At 37.6% G+C, this 21,193-nt stretch overlaps 1 protein-coding gene across 7 annotated transcripts in view; it reads right to left on the reverse strand.

Moving 5' to 3' along the window:
• Window positions 1-21,193, reverse strand: part of CTNND2 (catenin delta 2) — a 1,127,657-nt gene that overhangs the window by 59,593 nt on the left and 1,046,871 nt on the right. For all 7 annotated transcript variants that reach the window (XM_043973915.1, XM_043973925.1, XM_043973939.1 and 4 more), the window contains one exon: window positions 9,157-9,367. In XM_043973915.1, coding sequence (XP_043829850.1) covers window positions 9,157-9,367 — 211 coding nt within the window. The remainder of the gene's footprint in view (window positions 1-9,156; window positions 9,368-21,193) is intronic.

The following is a 21,193-nucleotide window of genomic DNA, read 5'->3' on the forward strand; positions in this document are numbered from 1 at the left end:
CAAAGGAAGACAGTGAGTCTTGTACCCAGGGCACAACTCAAGCTGCTTTGTCATGAAATTTTAAAAACATCTTTGCAAATTTTCTGTTTCTATTTTCACCTGGGTTTAAGGTTTACAAAGTGCTTTTTATGTAGGCAATCTCACTATAACCCAATGAAATAAGCAATATAACTATTGTTACCATGCTCATTTTAGAGGAAACTGAAGTTCAGATGGGAAGTGGCTTTGGCCAGGATCTCAGAATACATAGCACAGCCTGAGACTTAAAGTCAAGTCTTCCTGTGTTTCCCACTGTACCAAGCCTGAGCCTTCAGCGTGAGACATGCGAAACACACTGCAGTACTCTTCACTGAAAAACATCAAGTCTCACCATTAGAAAGGACTGACCAAGGAGATCTATTTGTAAGTGGGACAGAAGGATGGAAGGTTTTTTCCTTTTTTTGGGGGGGGGGATTGAAAATGTAAAGAAAATACAGTAGAAATTCAGTGAATACAGAAATATGGTAGAAATTTAATCCTCAGTAGAACAGAAGTCTACAAAAATGAATCCATTAAAGAAACAAAACTGGGGATTAGGGGGTATTGCCAGTGGTACTTGGTCACACCTATAAGAAGAAAAGCATGTTCATTTTTGTCTCCTGGGATTGGAGTGCTACAAGTTATCACTAAGGATTTGTAGGGCTCCTCCTTCCAATGTCCTATGGGAGGCATGAATACATGGAAACACATCCGATGTCTCACGCTGAAGGCTCAGGCTTGGGCTCAGAGCAAACTTTAGAAATAAGGCCTCTACGAGCTTAAGTAATATGGGTGTGTGTTTAGGTGGTACCTATTAATAACAATTTTACTTATTCACTAATAGTGAAACAATTCACATTTGATATGCTTAAAAATCTTCTGGGGTTATATAGTGAGCACATTTAAAAGAAGTTCAGGGTATACACATATGTGTTTATATGTTCACATGCACACAGATATGGTAAGGAAACTCCTTACGGAGGAAACTCTACCAATGCAGGTCATTAATGATCCATACCAATTGATAGATCATCCCTAGTTGATAAGTCTATAATAACAGAGTGAAGATTAGCAGGTCCTACCAAGCTGGGAACGCTTGAGCCTAGGCTTCATTATAGTCCATGCATCATGGACCAGCCTATGCAAGACTCATCATCAGGCTGATTTCAGGGTGATATTTATTCATTTATTTATTTGCTGATTGATTGATTGGCCACATCAATTCTGGAAGGCTATCATAGATGTCTTAGATGTTTGACTTGCATTAATGGAGGAAGTAATTACACAGATGAAGCCATGGATCCTTGAAGTGGTATCTCATAGGATTATAGATTTAGAGATGGACACCTTTGAAGTAAGTCACCTAAGCCAAAGTGCACTAATCAATTGATCAGTAAACATTTATTAAGCATCTTCTCCCTCCCTCCTTGGATTTTTATAGTTAAGGAAAGTGAAATTAAGGGATTTGGCCAAAGTCACAGAAGCAGTAAATGACAGAGCCAAGATTTAAACCCATATTGTTAGACTCGAAATCTAGCACTCTTTTCAGTGCCAAAGCATATATGTATACACACACATACAAATATATGTGAGTTTGTGCACACAGATACTGATATATGTACATAGGAACATATTTACATGTGTGTGTGTATGTGCATCTATGTACAGACCTATGTGTGTGTGTCTGTATTCTCTGCTTCTGATTCTCTGGACTCCTCCATTATGCTGGGGGCCTTTTCACTCTAGAACTTCCTTATCACCTAGGGACTTCTCACTGTGGAACATCTTTTCACTCCTCACAGTGGAGAATTTCTCCTGGGGTCTCTGTTTTAGGGATGGGCCCAGAATGGTCATCCTCCAATCTCCTCCTAGTACTGCCTCTGTCTTTCTGGACACTGCTACCCTACTTCCCTTCCATCCCTCCTTCCCCCTTCTCCTGATTTTGAGCTTCCTTTTGTGTGTTGTCTTCCCTTAGTAGGTTATAAACTTCTTAACTGAAGAGCCAGCCTGCCTGCCTGCCTGCCTTCCTTCCTTCCTCCCTTCCTCCCTTCCTCCCTTCCTTCCTTCCTTCCTCCCTCCCTCCCTCCCTTCCTCCCTTCCTCCCTTCCTTCCTCCCTCCCTCCCTTCCTCCCTCTCTCCTTCCTTCCTCCCTCCCTCCCTCTCTTCCTTTCTCCCTCCCTTTCTTTCTTCTTGCTTGCTTGGTTGTGTTTTTATTCCTAGTGTTTAGCACAGTGCATGGCACTTAGTAAGCATTTAATAAATGCTTGTTGCCTACCTGCCTGTCATACACACACACACACACACACACACACACACACACACACACACACACCCCTATATATATATATATATATATATATATATATATATATATATATATACACACACACACACACACCCCTATATATATATATATATATATATATACACACACACACACACATGTGTGTGTGTATATATTATGTTACATTATATTTATTATAGTGTGTGTGTGTGTGTGTGTGTGTATATGTATGTGTGTGTGTGTGTGGCAGGCAGGTAGGCCTAGTAATCATGAGTTCTCAAAATATTTCCATGAAAGAATAGATATCCTATTATTGTGATTTAATTTATACATTGCCTTTCACTAAAAATGTTGGTTAATGGCATAGAAAGTTATTATATTGGGTTATTTAATACTGAATTACTATGATTTAAGAATAGATTTTCAGCTTTTCAATGATATAAATAATTTCATTTAACATTTCTTTGTTGACTATGAACATTTTATTGTTTGTATAATCAATAGCAAACACAGGCAATTATATTGTTATTTGCCTATCTTACTTAGCTGTTTGTCCCTAAAAATAAGCAAATCACTTCAGCTAAATCTGTAGAAATATTTAAGTAGAAAGAACTAAAAAAATCTGAAAGAACTGAAAAAATCTTCTTTTCAGTGTAATTTCTTCTCTGGACAATGAATGATAAAATGGAAGAGACTGTGAATACATAATGACTAATAAGCTGAAGCCTGTCCATTTAAATGTCATTAAATCACTGTATTATCACAACTTTTGAAGGTTCAAATGTCTTTGCTTTCTTGCTAAGCTTTATTTTTGATACACCAGAGTGATGCTATAGCAACTTCTCTGTGAAGTATTTCAGCTACTTCATATTGATTCTTTCTAATATGACAAGTAATTATAATAGAAGTTACAATCCACGACTCCTTTCTGACAATAATCATGAGACTGTGAATACCATTTCTGCCTAATGGCAAGATGCAGTGATACAGTCAACATTTATTTCCTATGGGACAGTTAAAACTGCAAATACAAATGTATTTATGAAACAGATGGACAAGACAGAATGTCAATGATGAGTTTTTAAAATGATGTGAAATGAGTACCATAAATAAAGGCATAAAGACCACAAAATAGTAACTATAAGATGGCTGCTAATGGCCAGAGCTGACATGATGTCTGGATGATCTGAATGAAGGCAGCCTAACAAATTTTACTGAAAAGAAACTGTAGCTCCCATGCTTTGTGGCTGGTTTAGGCGCTCTGTCAGAAGCAGGCATCCATTTAGTACTGGTCTCTATCATTTATCTTCAAAAGTTATGGTGGCCTACAGTGACCTATACAATGACAGTCATTAGACCCAGCTGGTGATTGGGTGAATAGAGTTTTTATTTTTCACTGCTAATGTTCTGGGTGTTTTTTCACATTTCTAAATTAAATAATAAACATAAACCTAATGGAATTGCAAAATGAATAATACTAATCTTACTCTAACATATGTGAAACGGAAGACTGATAACACTTTTATAAATGATTGCCCTGAGATTTTTTAAAGGAAGATTCAAATTAGAACTAATTCTATTTCAGGTAATAATTTTCCAAGAACAAATTTTGGGGGTAGATTTATAAGCATTTTATAAATTTACAAGGCTGAACTCAATTTTCAAGCTATACCTGATTTGAAAATTCCATTTTCAATAAAGAATTATTATCATACAAAAATGTATACTAAAAAGTTAAGTGAAAATACTGGCATCTGCAGTCTCAATGCAATTGGGTATGAAGTTCTGATAAAGAAATACAGGGTAACTTTTCTGGTTCAGTTTTTTCAGTCCAATGAAGAGAATTAACCATCTGGTTTGTATTGAAGGACTATCAGACATGAAGAAGTTCCCATGAATTATATTAGAGATATAAATATTTGTTTTCATCCAAGAAAAAAAAAGGCAATGTAAATTGAAGAACTAATGATATTGGCTAATTGGTGAGAATACTAGCTCTTCTATAAGACCTTTCCTGATCCTCTCTTTCTTGATCTTGGCCCATTTGAATTTCACAGAGCATACTACTTATGGCTTTCTGATCCTCTTAGCATGTATTTGAATCAATTTTTAAAGTATTTATTAATCACATACTATGTGTCATGTACTGTGCTAGGGGAACGCAAAGACCAAAGCACTCCCCATTTCCAAGAAGATTATAGCCTCATCTCCCTCCTGGGGGAGGAAGGGCATATACACATAGATAAGTAGATATGAAAGTATATACAATATGATTTCCAGAGTAGAGAGAGAACAGAACTGGTAGAATCTGGACAGGAATTTTGTAGGAAGCAGGTCAACTGGAAACATTAAAGGAGCTAGGGTTTCCAAAAGGCAGAAGTGACAAGAGAGAACATTCTGGGCATGTGGTACAGCCTATACAAAGGCATGATGATGGGAAATAGCATGCCACCTATGAAGAAGGGCAAATAGACCAATTTGTCTGTGAAGTGAAGGGGAGAATTCTGGACTCAGTCTGAAAAGAGAATGAAGCCAGACTGTGAAGGACTTTAAATGTTCGAGTATTACTTTGCATTAGTTATCTTTGTATATGTGTTATATGCCTCCTTTAACTTATAAACTTCCTAAAAACAAAGAGTATGTCTTATTTAAATTTTGTACTTCCCCTTTTGAGTTGTAGCACTGAACTGAATAGGATTCTTATGGTGCTTGTTATGGCTCAGTCCCCCACTTGCTAGACATCCTTGCTATACGCAGAATATCTTCTACTGTTGGATAATAAAGCTTGCATAAGGCATCTGACACAACCTAAATCTCTAGCTATCAGAAGGAAATGGCCTTTCACATGATCATTAAAGATTTGAGTCAGAGAAGAGTTTCTTGGACTGTTAATATGAAAATACAATTCTATCAATAATAAGATTTGGAACTAGAAGTGGTGACTTTAAGGGTTACTGTAATTCAAGCCTCTTAGATTACAGATTAAGGGAATTCCCCCTCCCCTCCCCCCTTTCCCCCCACTGTCATCCTCCCAAGGTCAAACAGGAAGTATTGGAGCTAGGATTCTGACTGAGATTGATGACTTTAAATCTCTTAATAATTGCCCCCATGCTGTTTCATAATCTTGATTAACTTCACTAGATAATTTTATTTCATTGTTAAGAGAACTTCAAAGGCAAGTGGATCTCTTCTTTCAGGTTTTCTGGTTATTATTTTGAGATTATTACATTAGAATGAAGGCTAAGCCCAGGCATCCGAGCTCTAAAGAGACAACTGAGCTTCCAGGCCTCTCCCAACACCTCTCACTGAAAACATATTGATCTCTGTGCTTATGAATATGTATAGATTTGTCAGCATGTTTTTATGGGCATATGTTTCACTGTGACTTTCTTGCTTAAGCAGCAGAGAAACACACTGAGATGACTTCTCGGTACTCAACGCAGTTAGGCTTGAGACTTTTTAAGTGCTTCTGATGTCATTCACAGGAGAAAACTGTTTTTCTCCTGATGCTGGGGCCCATTTCATCCCAAATGTGATATTGCAAGCTACAGCTTAGGCAAGCAATCTCCCCAGTGGCGTTATTACATCAGGGCTTAATGGGGCTTCTCTACTTAATAGGAAAAAAAAATTGAATCATAATATTGGATTGATGGGTGACCATGCCTGAAGGTCTCAAGGTCCCTAAATAGAGATTCTAAACAATCTCACATAATAGTATTTACACTAACATTAAATGCAATTATAATGCAGCAAGGAATCCCACAGCACAGAACCCAAAGCCTTTAGTTTAAAAAGAAAGAAAAGTAACTTTGTGTCTAAATCTGAATGATACTTTTTAGGAAGAAGGAAAATTATAGAACTATTACCTCTGATGGGAAAAAATCCTACTCTTTTTAGCCACTTACTGTAGATCAAGTCAGTGGAAGTTTTCTTAAATTAGACAATTAATTAGAATGTAATAAATTAAGACTCTAACCTCCCTAAAGATAGGGATTGGTTTTTTTCTCTATTATCACCATGGAATATGGTATCTTACACATAGGGACAGGGAGTAGGTACTAGAGCTGTGATTTCCTTGGCATAGGGAAACTATAGATGACAAATCTCTCTGTATTAATATGTCATTACCTCCCTGGCAACTTAAAAGAGCTTCCTAGAACATGGAGAGGTCAGGTAACTTGCCTAAGTTAACACAGCCAATGTGCATTAGAGATGAGACTTGAACCCTTATATGGGGTAGGTATATGGCAATAATAATAATAATAATAAACAAGAATAATTTCTGGCTTATGATTGGATTAAATGATAAAGTCTTAGGGAGAATGTTAATTCTCAATCTTTTAATTTTTTTTAATTAACAGATGAGTTAATGAGAGTTAGTATGGTATAGTGGTATAAAGTGCTGGTCTTGTAGCAAGAAAGACATTTGTTCAAGCTTTGCTTCAGAGATATCCTTGTTATGTGAACATGAGAAAGTCAATTTGCCTCTAAGTGCCCCAGAAAACTCTCAAAGACTATTAGTTACAGATATTTCTAATAGGTAGAGAAAATTGGTGGGACAATTTGGAGTTTGTTGGGGGCAGGGTATTAGGGGATAGGATTTGGGGAATAAATAGATGGTTTAGTGATTATTACTTGATAATGTTCTGACCTGTGTTTCCATGGAAGGAGTATGTAATTTGGTGTGGATTTTCCTTTTCATCCATTTTTAAAATTTATAAATCAGTCTTTATGACACAATAAAACAATGCTTGTGTTATTGCATTATTGTGCAATAACACATATAATGCATATGTGTTTCTTTTAAAAGCCAGAATCAATGGGATAAATGTGGTTCAATAATGGCATGCTCGGAATATGGGGAAAAGCAAGATTCTTGTGTCATATAGATGTTGGGCTCAGAACTTTGGCTTAATCGTTTCAGAGAGCTGAATCTGATATTTCTGCCCAGGGTCTTGCTAAGAACTAGGCAAGAGAATATGAATGGCACAATATAACTCATCAGTATTTCGATAAAACAACTGAAATATAAATCTTACTGAAGTTCAGTAATCTTACAAATAGCAACAGCGACAAGGAAGACAATGCAATTATTTGCCACAGAGGCCATAGCACTATAGAATATCACCCCAAATAAATGTAGAGCCCTTTTATTCTGCTCACTGGATTAGGATAGAGAAGGTACATGTCTTAAGTCAAAATTAATGAAGTAACTATCTGGTAGATCACTCAGTTTCATAACAAGGACTTCCTCTTACCCTTTTCTTTCTTGTCTTCTCCCTCTTACCCTTACCCTGGCTTATTAGGATCTTGTAATGCTTAAGGCCATGATAAAAAAGAAACTCATATCCTATTTCCTTCTCCAGCCCTTTAATCAAACTCTAACCAACCAATGAGTAGATAATATTATAGCCACATAAGCCTAATTATGAACTATTATTTTTATACTGAACCTTCTAATTTAATTGATGTTGTTGAGTCATGTCTGATACTTTGTGACCCCATTTGGGAATTTTCTTGGCAAAGGTACTGGAGTGGCTTGCCATTTCCTTCTCTAGCTCATTTTACAAATGAGGAAACTGAGGCAAACAGGGTTAAATGACTTTCCCAGGGTTACACAGCTATTAAGTGTCTGAGGCCAAATTTGAAATAAAGTCTCCCTGACTTCAGGCCTGGCACTCTATTCACTGGGCCACCTAGTTGCCTTATTAATGGATGCTAGATGACATTAAAATTTATGTGTTAGAATAATAATTTATTTCAACATTTTTTCATTTAATCAATCGTTTATTCCATTATCAAAATACATGAAGCTAATACCCTAAAGTTCACCTTACTTATTGTAATTTTATGTACCTATTTCACCACTTTGCATCTGCTTCTCTGCCTGGTCTCATCTCTATGCAACAAGATGCCCTCTCAGGATCACTTCTAAACTCACCACCATGCTGCTAACTTATGCCCTGATTGACAGCACCTCCCTCAGCTGACTTTTCCCTCTGATTAGAGGGCAGAGCACCAAATTCTTCCCAATGCCTTCTTTTATGGAAGGCAGCAACTGGACTTAGCTCACTCTACTTTGCATCTGCTGCCCTATCTGGTGTCCGGTCCTCCCCTTCCCTTTCCCTCCTCCTTTTGTGTGTTGTCTCCTTCTTTTAATCATTAGCAACTTGAGGGCACTGACTTTCCTTTTATTAATTGGATCCCCAGCACTTAGCACAGTACCTGGCATACACGTTTACTTGCAATACACGTTTATAGGACTAGATTGGATTGAACCTATCACAAGCAAAAAAAACCCCAAACAAGTCATTACTTCAATATTTATAGCATTTTTAGGATTAGCTCATTGAGAAGCATTGCAGTACCACTGGACTTGGAATCAGGAAAACCTGGGTTCTAATCTTGCCTTAGGTACTTACCAAATTTGTGAACCTGGGCCCCATCTTCCCTTAACCCACCTGGGCCTCATTTTCTTCATCTGTACAATAAGGAGGTTGGGCTTGAGGACCTCTGAGGTCTTTCCCAGCTTGACAGCTCTGATTCTATAAACTATCCCATTATTGTTTCCTTCCTAGAATCTTCCTGGTGTCTTGGTTTGGGCCAGAACCATATGAAACAGACATGAATTATTTTTCAAATCTTAATTACCAAGCAATTTTGCTTTATTATTAGCATGAATAAGGAATCTTTCCTGTTTCCCTTCTTTGAACTAGCAAGGTTAATTAAGCAAATGTTTTACAATGAGACTAAATAATGTATCTCGTAAGAAGCTGAGATGAGGCATACTTATTTGACACCAATAATATTTATTTTAAGAAGTCCCAAAGGTGTGAAGCAACTTGATAACTTACTTGTCTCCTTTACTCTTGGAGATGCCAACCAACTTCTCAATGCCTCCAGCATCCCGTAAGGCCTTGGCATTCTCCATATTCTTAGTTATCACTTCATGCAGAGTACAGCAGATGGCAGTAACTGTGTCATCAGACATAGCCTTGCTGGCTGAATTGTTGCTGTTGTTCCCTCCTGGAAGCCGATGGACCAGGTCTCTCATGGCATACTTGCCTTTGGGAAAGAAAAGAAGGGGAGAGGTTGAGATGAAGTCAGAAAGAAGATGGTAGTGGTTGAGGCTGGGAGGGGCAAGCCTAAGAGAACACAAAAGGCCAAAGATATTTTACAAGTTTCACATCATAGTATGTATTCATTAGGATTATTTTTGATCATGTAAAAAGAATAGTTGTCTTATGTAAGACAGAGATACAACTTTAAAAGAAAAATAATTCAGGAGAGTAAAACATATTCATATACACCAGTTAATAAACTGATTTTATTTGGGGATTTTATGCCTCAGGGCCTTTTCTGAAAGAAATACAGAAAGGGAACTGAAATATTACAAAGAGACCATGATTGAAATGGGGGGGAAAAGTGTCACATCCCCTAATGTGACCTTTAGGACAAAACAAGGACTTTGAAATTTGAAGCCAAAGATAAACAAGTAAACAATCACAAATGTTATAACTACAGTTTCTTTTGAGGAATTCCTAACAGGCAAGGAAAATGGAAGGGAATAACCATTTATTAAGTGCCTGTTATATATGCCAGGCACTGTGCTAAATTCTTTTTTTTTAATTTAAAATTTTTTTATATTTTAATTTTTTTTGTTTTTTTCCAAGTTCTTTACAAATATCTCATTTTGTAAATATTATTTCAGATGAATGACTGATGGAAATCTTGCAGTTTCCAAGGATATATTTGAAAGCTATTATTTTATGTCAAGGATAGCTTACTTGACTAAGAAGAGTAGGTCAGAATAGGGAGTAGAATTGTTTTGTTTTCAATATTTTAACAGCTAACTCATCGATGAATAAACAATTCAGCAAAGTTTATTAATTGTTTAATCCATGAAAACATTGTGAGAGAAGCAAGATAGAAAAAATCAATCGCGCTCTCACATACTTTGTGAGATTAGTGATGTTGTTTTAGGTTTTTTTCTAAGCATTTACCATTGTTTTATATGGCAGCATCACATTTAGCATTGTATTTTTTTCTTTTCTCTTCAAGGCTGCACATAAAGGTTATAAGTGTGATATGAACAAGTAGGTTGATGGATTGGCCATTCCTTCCCTAAGCCTTTCTTTCCTCTTTCCTCACTTGACAAGTAGGATTAGTACTTCTCAGAAAACCATTCCTATAAGTCTGTTGGTTAGCAGATAATTTCACAGGGTTTTTTAAAGGTACCTTAATCCTCTAACCAGTAAAGAAAGACAGAACAGTTTTGAGCTAATGCTGGAAGCCATAAAAAAAAAAAAAAAGTATTTGGAATATCATCCAAGAGATTGACAGATTTTTGAGTGTTTCCTATTTCCCATGTGATACACACTGGCACTACAGAATAAAGCAGATTTAGGGGACATGGGATTTGTTTGTAGCCAAAGCTAACGTAGCATGAAGAAAGAGTAAGTATCCAATGGCTTGGAGTGACCTGAGAGACATGCATGCATGCTCAAAAACATCTGTCCCATTAGCCTACCATAGTCTTGAAATTCCCATATTTGTCATTTCTTTAGGTCCTTACTGCATAAATACTGCAGGTCTTTGTTTATAAAAAAATACTATAAACCACTAAAAAAAAAGGAAATCTGTTAGCCACTAACATTCTGGGTAGAATTATGTTGTTGAATTATTTTGCAAGTTACCTAGGAAAGACGGGGGAAATGGAGGAGGAATGCATAAGAAAGGGAGAAGATGGGAAAGCAGACTTGAGTTTGGTGCCTGGAGGCCCTGAAGACCAGGGAATCATAAAAGGAGTCAAAGTGCCATGCAAAGTATTATTAAAAAAGAGGAAGGAGGACATGGTGATATTTTGAAGAAACTTGAAATCAGGAGCTCTGGGTTCAGGCCGGACAAAACTTAGCTTTGAAAGTATCGGTAAGCCACCCAAACTCACCAGAACCTCTTTTCTCATCTGTATAATGGAGATAATAACATCTGTTCCACTTTCCTCACATAGCTGTTATAAGAATGTGTTATAAATCTTGACAAATTATATAAATATGTTGTTGGGTTCTTGGTATTGTATCAAGGTAATGGAGTCTGGAAGTCTTTATTGACTTTATAATTTTGTCTATGTAATAATAATATGTTATTAAGAAATTATTAAAGTATATAATTACATATTACTATATAATAATAAAAATAATAATAGTTAACATTTACATAGCACTACATACTGGATACAGTGCTTAGCACTTTACAATTATTACTCATTTGATCTCCACAACAACCCTGGGATGTAGGGTCCATTATTATCTCCATTTTATAGATGAGGAAACTGAGACAAATAGAAGTAATATGACTTACCAAGGTCATTCAGCTAGTAAGAGCCTGAGGCAGGATTTGAATTTGCATCTTTCTAAATTCAGGCCCAGTCTTTTGTCCCCTGCATGGCCTAGCTGCATCTATAGATCTCAGAGAAAATACACAGACTCATGGGATCATAAAACTAGAAATGGAAGAGACCTCAGAGGTCATTTAGACTTTTATCTAACAGATAAGGAAATTGAAGCCCAGGGACTTGCCCAAGGTCATGTGGCTATTAAGTATTGGAAACAGAATTAAAACTCAGATCCTCTATAGAAACAGTTCTTTATCCACTGAATCTATCCCTCATAAATAGATTGTTATAAAAACTAATCAAAATAGGAAGAAAAAGGAGAAGCTAAGTATATAAAGAAATTTAAGTTTCACTGTTCAGTTCTGATTAGTCTTATGATTATGATTAAGAAGAGGACTTGAGGCTTTAACTGGTTTATACAATAACCTTTTAATATATTTCAGAGACCAATACGGTAGAGTAGTGGTAAGTCCTCTGGACCTGAAGTTAGGACTTGGCTTTCAGACCTGGCTCTCTGGCTTACTAGCTGGACATGTCTTGAACTCGTCATTTAATCTTTCTCAGACTCAGTCTCTTCCTCATTAAAATGGGAATAATAATACTTCCTGACTTCACAGTGTCATTGTGAGGCTCAATGAGAATGTGACGGAGCTTTGCAAGCTATGGAATGTTACACAAGGGTCATGGTTATCATATGAAACCTTTAGGGTCTCAGTGTTTGCTAAAAAATAAACCATCATGTTGTTTGGATACCTTAAAAAAACTTAACATAATCTACAGAAACTATTTATAAATAAGAGCACTTTTCATAATTTATTACCTTACTTGTTCACTGCAAAATAGAACAGTGTTCCCCAGCATGTTAAGCTACTTGTACATGTGTGTCCTGTCTTGTCCTGCTGTGTTCTTGAAGGAGGCGCCAGTGGCACAAAAGCTTTGGCAGCTTCTGCCAAGTTGGAATGACTTGGAATACAATCCTGGCAAGAGAATGTATCTGGTATCTAAGAGGCCCAGCCTTAATAAGTTAGTGTGGAGGGCAGGCTGGTCATCAAGGGATAGATTCTAATGTCATTTATATACAGGAAACACTGACCATTTAACAACTCTGATTCAATTCATATTTATTGCCTTTACTTGTACAGGGCACTTGCGCTAGGGATTGGGGTATAACAGATGAAATAATAAATAATCCATCCATCAAAAAGCATTTAAAAGTACCAGGTGCAAGGCTCTGTGTTAGGCATTAGGAGTACAAAGATAATACATGATAATACATAATCTCAAGGAGTTTATATTCCAGTGGAAAAACAATATAGCAGATTCCCTGTTCTCAAAACTCTTACAGTGTGATAGAGGAGACAGGACACATGCAGTAATGCTATAAAACATAAAAATGTAGCAAATGCATGAGAGAGATGAAGAGTGATGTGAGATTGCTTCCAACTGGGGGATCATCAGGGAAAGACTTCAAGGAGGTAGCATCTCCATGACTCAACATTTATTAAAAGTCTACTATGTGTGGGGCAGCTAGATGGCACAGTGGATAAAGCACCGGCCCTGGATTCAGGAGGACCTGAGTTCAAATGGAGCTTCAGACACTTGCCACTAGCTGTGTGACCCTGGGCAAGTCACTTAATCCTCATTGCCCCCCCCCCCAAAAAAAAGTCTACTACTATATGCTAGGCACTGTGCTAAGCACTAGGGATACAAAAAGAAACAAAAGACAATGCCTACCCTCAAGGAAGCTGTAATATAAAGGGAGAGACACCATGAAAACCAATTTATAAAAGCAAGCTGTATACAGGATAAACAGGAAATAATTAAGAGAGGGAAGGTAATAGAATTAAGAGGGTTTAGGGAAGAAAATCTCTTAAGTAAAGGAAGGGATTTTAGTTGGGACTTAAAGGAAACCTGAAAGGTCAGTGAGTTGAGAAGGGAGAGCTTTCCAGGGAAACATGGGAACAGCCAGAGAAAATTCCCAGAGCCCAGAGGTGGATTGTTCTGTTTCAGGAACTGCCAGGAGGTTAGTGTCACTGGACTACAGAGTATGTTTTGGGAAATAAGGTAGAAGCAGACTGGAAAGGTAGGAAGGGGCTATGTTATGAAGAGCTTTGAATGCCAAACAGAACATTTTGTATTTGCTCCTGGAGGCCATAGGGAGCCACTGATGTTTATTGGGTAGGGGAGTGACATCTGGGTTGGATTTTAAAGGACAGGATTTCTACAGATGAAGAGAGAGAAAGAAGGAGGGCATTGAAGGCATGGAGGATGAAAAGTCTAATGAAAAGGGAGTTGTTTATTTTGTCTCGGCAAAGTGGAAGGACACATAGAAAAGCTGTAAAGATAAGGTATCACCAGATTGTGAAGCACCTTTAATGCCAGGCTAAGGAGAATAGATTTTATTTGGTTGGCAGTAGGGAGCCGTTAAGGCATTTTGAGTAGAATAGTGATCACTTTATTGTTAGTAGAGCTTGATATTGTATTCATCAAGGTCTTGTTTTCTGTCATCTCTTTCAAGGATGGACTTGCAATTTTAATAGAGAAAAAAGTGAATCAAAAGTGGCCATATACCTACTATCCATAGTAAAAGTCACAGCCACCATTTTAGAGCTGAAAGGGATCTAAGAGGTATCATTTGGTCCATTTTATAGAAAAGGAAAACAGAAATGAAGAGACTCTAAGCATCCACAGCTAGCGGCAGAGCAAGAACTAAAATCCTGATCCTTTGATTCTCTGTCTAGTACCACCAATCATCGGTATTAGTCTCTGAACCACAAAACGCTTATTGCTTAACAAAGGAACTTCAAACATCAAGACTATTTTCACGCAAACATTGCTCCATACCCACCAGTGCTCGCATTATAAGGTCATCATGCACATCAAAGGTCACGAGAGCTAAGAACTACATGGCCCTTTTGTTGTATTATTCATACATTCAATATTATTAATCCTGACTTTCTCCTTTCAACATATGAGGCTAAAGCTGCCAGAATTGGGACCATTCCTTCTATGAGGATCACAGATTCACTGTCTCAGCTGCTCAGCTAGCTGTACTGTAGTCATGTCCTCCCACCTGCTGCTTCTAATTCTGTCCTTTCAATTTGGTTATGGAATTAAGCAAATGACAACCTACAGGCAATGTTGGCTTTTTTTTTTTTAAAGTTTTTTTAATGGAATTGGGGTAGTGCCAGAGTCACTTCTCTCTGTTTTTCTTCTTCCCTCAGTCATATTCTATTAGCTCCTAAACCAATATTTTGAAACTTGACATCTTATACCTAATGAGATAGCATCCTATACTGCTTAATGTGGGGCAGTGTGTGTGTGTGTGTGTGTGTGTGTGTGTGTGTGTGTGTGTGTGCGTGTGTGTGTGCATATGCACGTGTGTATGTGTTTGGAGGAAAGGGAGAGCTTAGGGAGGAGGAGCTGTTCCAGACAGGTCTGAAAGCAGTAAGGCACAGAACTGTCTTCTTTTGGTTCTGACCCTGATTCAAAGCCTTTGCTTAGCTAGTCTATTTTAGCTGTACTGCATCTGACAGGAGATGCTGATGTCAAAGCCGCTGATAAGGGGGAGATTGAAGAGACTCATTCAGTCTATGATAGTCAAGGCAGTAGGTAACACAAAGGGCATAGCTGAAAACCTCCGAGTGGAGTCTATTTCTTTCCACTGACACCACTTAGAAGAGTTTAGAGAAGACACTTGATGCAGGGAGACTCCACTGAGCCCTTTGCTTTATCTATTTATCATTAATTAAACCAGACCTGACTCTGGCCAAGACACTCTTTTTGTGAAGCTCGGCATACTCGGAGGAGATGTTATCACTTCCCCAATTCTCTCAATCTACTTCAAGATGACAGTTTTGAGTTATAAGGGAATTGGATGATTGAAACTCTCTTTTGTCTTTTTTCCCCTTGGTGGCTGTTGCCAGGGGAGGAGATAACAATAGGCGGGAGACTTGGTGGGAGTGAGAAGATGAGGAGATTCAAAACACTTGCTAAAGTTGAGGTGGTTGATTATGTGAACTTCAGTGAGGTTTTGTGGCTAAAAAGAAAGATGATGAATGGGAATAGCTTATAGACGCCAGTTATTTGTGAATAAACATGTATTCTGGGTCCATATGTCTCTATTTCATAAGCACATCTCTTTCAATGTTACCTTCATTATATTGAACATATGCCTGCTTAGGATTTTTTTAACATAAGTATCTTATATAAATGGAGGTTAAGGGCAAATTAGCTTCTAAAACAATCAATAATAATGATAATGTTCATCAAGTATTAGACACAAAGAAGAATTAAGTACTAACTAACCAACTGAAATGGAAATTATTCCAAATAGATTACTGAATATGGTCTCTGTTGCTATAAAGGCCTTTACTCTAAAATCAAATGGTCTAGTCTATCAATGTGGAAGGCAAAAAGAAAAATCACTTTTTTCAAAACTCTGGGGTTTTATAAAGAAGAATCCTGGGAAATTCATTGAGCAGTTGAATACCCAATTCAATTTTAAGAAATTCTCACAATAGTAGTAGTGGCGAAAATGAATTAAGGTAGTGAATGGTAATATGGACAAGAGATTTCTTGGGAGATACATACACACACACACACACACACACACACACACACATATATATATATACACACACATACTTATATACATATTTATATAAGAATAATTCTAAAAATAAAAAACTAGCTAATTTTAGCAGTTTTGGTGAAGCACCGCTATGAACAAGAAAAAAATGATTTTTGAGTAATATTGAATATGAGTACAGCATCTCATTTGATACGTTTTAAGAGGATTTAAATAATTTGATTAAATACCAAGCATGACAGACAAAAATAATAATCTCATTTCATTGCCCAATTTTAGTGAAAAAGAAATGAGTGAAAAAGTTAAGCTTACCGAATCTAGCTTGAGGGCAAAATCATAGGAAAGAAATTCATTTTATGGCAAGATTTCTAGCAGGAGAGTGTCCCAAGACACTTTCTATGGTGATATTTTCAGCAAGAAAATGGTATGGGATATCTAAAATAGGACTGGGTCAGTATTTTCATAGGGAAAGTTTATTTTCAAGAATGAGAACTGAAAAGGGCTTGCTGACCCTAAGTTATTGGACAGAGAATAACAGTAGCATCTTGGTTAATCAAAGTCGTTTGGAAGCGAACTAACATTGTGTCCTCTTGTACTGCCTGCTCGGTTTCCCTGACCCTCATAACTTTTCTCCCCACTTTTTTGTTTTAGGAACAGAAACTGTAAATTCCTTTGAGACTGCTCTGAGAAAAGCTGAAAGACCCTATCCCAATGTCTAGCACATGGTACTTTATATAAACTGCTCCTAACAATATTTTTTATTGATATTTCCATGAAATAAATGTCTTTGCATGTGTGTTATAATTCTTCATAAACACATGCATGAAAATGGGGTAAATAATTTAACCAAGAAATGTTCATTTCAGATATATAAACAAGATAGAAGAGAGCCAGTGGTGATGATAGAGGCAGGATATGCTTGACTTCTGTTGCACATAGACTCATATTGTATTCAACATTCCCTAAACACTGCCTTCCATTTTTATTAATGGATTTTTTTTGAATAATTTACAGTTATACTCAGCAAGTTTCCTTCCTTTAGGATGCAATTTCTATCCCTATAGTAGAAGAGATCAGTTTTCCTGATAAGGATAACTAAAGCAATTAGCAGTAACACACTTGGACCCCTGGAGGGTGGCCATTTGCCTCTGCTGTAGGTCATCTCAGTGACAGGAATGTGTCAGCATGTATCTATCACCAGGAAAATGGTTCTTGCAGAGAAAAACAGAATCAGACAGCAATGTTTACTTTCTTGCCCTAGAGACACAACTTCCTCTTTGTAGCAAATGTGGAAATCCTCAGATATTGATTTAGCTCAGGGTGCATGTTTAAATCAATATGAATTAAGAACTATTTTTAAGTGGTAGAACTTTTGGTAGTAGAGTGATGTGGTAGCATAATAACAACCACAGTAATGCAAGAAGGGCTCTGTTCTATAGGAAGAGAAAATCAGAAGAATCAGTATCAGTTGTCATAACTCTTCCCCTCCATCTTAAAGTGATAGGATTTTTGCAAGGTATTTATGTTTCATCTAAATTCTACCTAATAGAATTAAGAGGCCAATAATGAATAAAGGTAGGGTGGTGAAGAGGCAAAGGCAACTGTCTTCACCCTCATGAAAACCCAAGTTCAAGTAGAGATCTAGGCCCAAGTCCTGTCTTGGGTATATACTGGCTGTGTAATGTAGGGAAAGCCATGTGCCCTCTCAGGTCACCCTGTGACTTTCTGAGATAACTGTAAAGGGCTAAAATTCTAGCTATACTGTCTAAAATATCTAATTAGTGGTCGCCAATAAATTATAAGCTTTAGCAAGAGTTAGACTTTTAAACATTTATTAAGGAGGATAAGAATTTGGTATAGAGAGAAGGAAAGGCCTAGATTCATCTATCTCTTAAAGGCAGAGCACATTTCTAGCTGCCTTCTCCACCAGAGTCCTCAGGAAAGAGAGAGAGTCAGAGCGCCAGGCTCCCCCTTCTTCCTCCCACAAGCAAACGTCACTTCCTGACACCAAAGGAAAGATGCATGGTCTTGCCCTCAGAGTCCTTCACCTCATGGTGGAGCTTTTCTACAGTGTCTCCAGCAGGTGGCGTCATTTGAATCGTTACAAAATGGACTACAGGAGTGTTGCCCAGTGCCACTATTAGAGAGGATTCCTCACTGAGAATCCTCTACACCCTGATGAAATCATAGATCTGGAGCTCCCAATACTAAAGAATAGACAATGAACTTATAAAGCATTTAGAATTTTAAAAGTTATTTACATATATATTATGTAACTTTATAGAAACACATGTAGTCTAGATAGATTAGGAGAATTTCTGTGTAATGTTCTATCTTTGAAGAATGCAAATAAATTTAAAAGCCCCCCCGCCACCAGTCCAGAATTCTTTTTTTTTTTTTGCTGAGAATGCCTCACTTAAAAAAATAAATTTTTAAAGCTAAATTTTATTTTTTATTCAGAATTTAATGAACACCAAAAAGGAAAAAATTTCCACATATAAAGTAAAACTAAAAAAGCTGACTGTGTATGGAAACATGTATCTCAAATTTAAAATAATCATTAACTGTAGAATGAACCTTAACCTCTATGAAGTTCTTTGAAGCCAGGGGTTATTTCACTCTGTCTTTGTATCTGCAGTGCCTCGCACAGTGTATTTGATGAATAAATGCTTATTTACTTGGGGAAAAAAGGTGTAATAATATTACACAGTCCACTTGACAGGGTTGTTGTAAAGAAAGTGATTTTAAATGATAAAGTACTGATTGTGTTATTATCTATGATCAACACATGCTTACAGAGAATGGGTTGGAAGGGAAAAGAGAGTAAGAAGGGGAGAGGAATAGGGAGAAAGAGTGAGGAGAAGGGGGAGGAGAGAGTAGGGAAAAGAGAGACAGAGAGAGGGGAAGGGGAAGGAAGGAAAAAGAATAAAAAAGGTACAGTAGAGACAAACTGGAGGAGGAGGAGGAGGAGGAGGAGGAGGAGGAGGAGGAGGAGAGGGGGGAGAGGGAAACAAGCTGGTGCTCAAGTGCTCAGGGGGACTGGGAAAAATCAAGCTTCAAGTTTTTTTTGGTTTTGGGGTTTGTTTTTTTGGGAGGCAATTGGGGTTAAGTGATTTGCCCAGGGTCACACAGCTAGTAAGTGTCAAGTGTCTGAGGCCAGATTTGAACTCAGGTCCTCCTGAATCCAGGACCGGTGCTTTATCCACTGCACCACCTAGCTGCCCCCTCAAGTTTTTAAAGGAGAGGTTGGGGACCATAAAAGGATCTTTGAGTAATTCAGAAACTTTTTAATTTTAATATTAATATGATATAATTTTAAAATGCTACCTTGGTTATTGAAAAAGGGGAGGTTGGAAACAACTATGCTGTGTGTTTCTAAAGCAAGTTATTGGCATGAGCACCTACACTACCCAGCAATAAAAGCACTTGGTTGTCTTGGACTGGCTTATTCCTACAGACACCTCTCTTGTTGTGGTAAAGCTGTAATGAAATATAATCAATAGCAAAGGGGAACTTGATCAAAAAGATCCCACAGATGTCAGATAAGAAGTGTTGTTTCTCTTGTTAAAGGTAAGCATCATAGTGGCACTTCCTGACTATTTTGACTCTGCCCCAGGGATCCCAGGGGCTGATAAAAGCTTATCTGCTTTTGCCTTATTTTGGCCAGAACCAGGTTTCCACCTGACTTCTTTCTTGGCTGCCTGCCTTCTGGCTATCCTTATTCTTCTCCCACTAGAATGTAGGCTTTACTTGTGGGACCCTGTGGTCTGGTATGTTGAGCTTTTACTTTAAAGATTTTGCCCAGAACTAAACCACACTGCTGCTGCAATACCACCCAACTCCTTCTCACTCTTTTTCACGTATTGTCTTCCCCTAACAGTATATAAGTTCCATGAAATTGAGATTCTCTTTATTTGTACCCCAGCACTTAGCATGCTGTAAACAATTAAATACCCTTCCTTCCCTCCTTCTTTCCTAAATATATGAGAAAGAGGCCATTGTTGAGGAGAACACATTCTGAAGTTTTCTTGCAAAACATCAATTAGAAACATTTGCACTTTTACCTTCAATGTAATTTCCATGTGTAATAAGGCTGAATGAGTCTAAAGAGCCTGCAGGAAGGTCCACTATTAGTCTCCTAACAGAAGATGGGAATAGGACAGCTGCCTGCACCCCTGCAGGTAACTTATCTCTGTGACAGTCTGCTCTCTCATAAACAATAAGTTACACTGATAGAAAATCCATTCCCTCTGGGAGGATTGTTTCTTAGGAGTGTCACCTTCAAAAATGAACAAACCCCATGTGCTGGCTCTGGCATCAGCCAAATTTTACTACCTGTAGGTACGTATTCTTCTGTATGACTAATCAGAAAGAGAACTGTGATCTCTACAAGGATAATTCTAAGACATTGTCAAGTAGCTTGCACACAGCATAATCATTATTATTTGATTACTGAGATCACAATATGCCCAGCCATGTGTAAAACACAGGGGAGAAAATCTTCAGTTTTTATTGTCCCTCAGGAATCTTACTCTTGTAACAGTTCACACCTCCCTTCTTTAAAAATGGTTAGGAAATGGTGACTCTTGGCTTTGGGAGCTACTGTTGAGTTTGTTGGGTTTAGGTGTAAATCAGAACAATTTCATTCGTAGCAAAATATCTCTTGCATAAAATTAAACATTCCTAGAGAAGCCACTTTTTTTTTCATTGACAAGCTGCTATTGCCTAGTGGCTGTTGTTTGTCCTTTGTTTTTGAAGAGGACTGAGACATTGGGGGTGATTTCATGACTTGTAGTGAATTGGATTTAAATGAGGGAGGGCTCTGCAAAGTCAGCAATCTCACTCTGTTCTCCAGAGCCATCTAGGTCCAGTGGCAAGATAGACATCAGGACAACTGGAGATGGCC

Source organism: Dromiciops gliroides, chromosome 1 (assembly GCF_019393635.1).
Source record: "Dromiciops gliroides isolate mDroGli1 chromosome 1, mDroGli1.pri, whole genome shotgun sequence".
In the NCBI taxonomy this organism is placed as follows: Eukaryota; Metazoa; Chordata; class Mammalia; order Microbiotheria; family Microbiotheriidae; genus Dromiciops; species Dromiciops gliroides.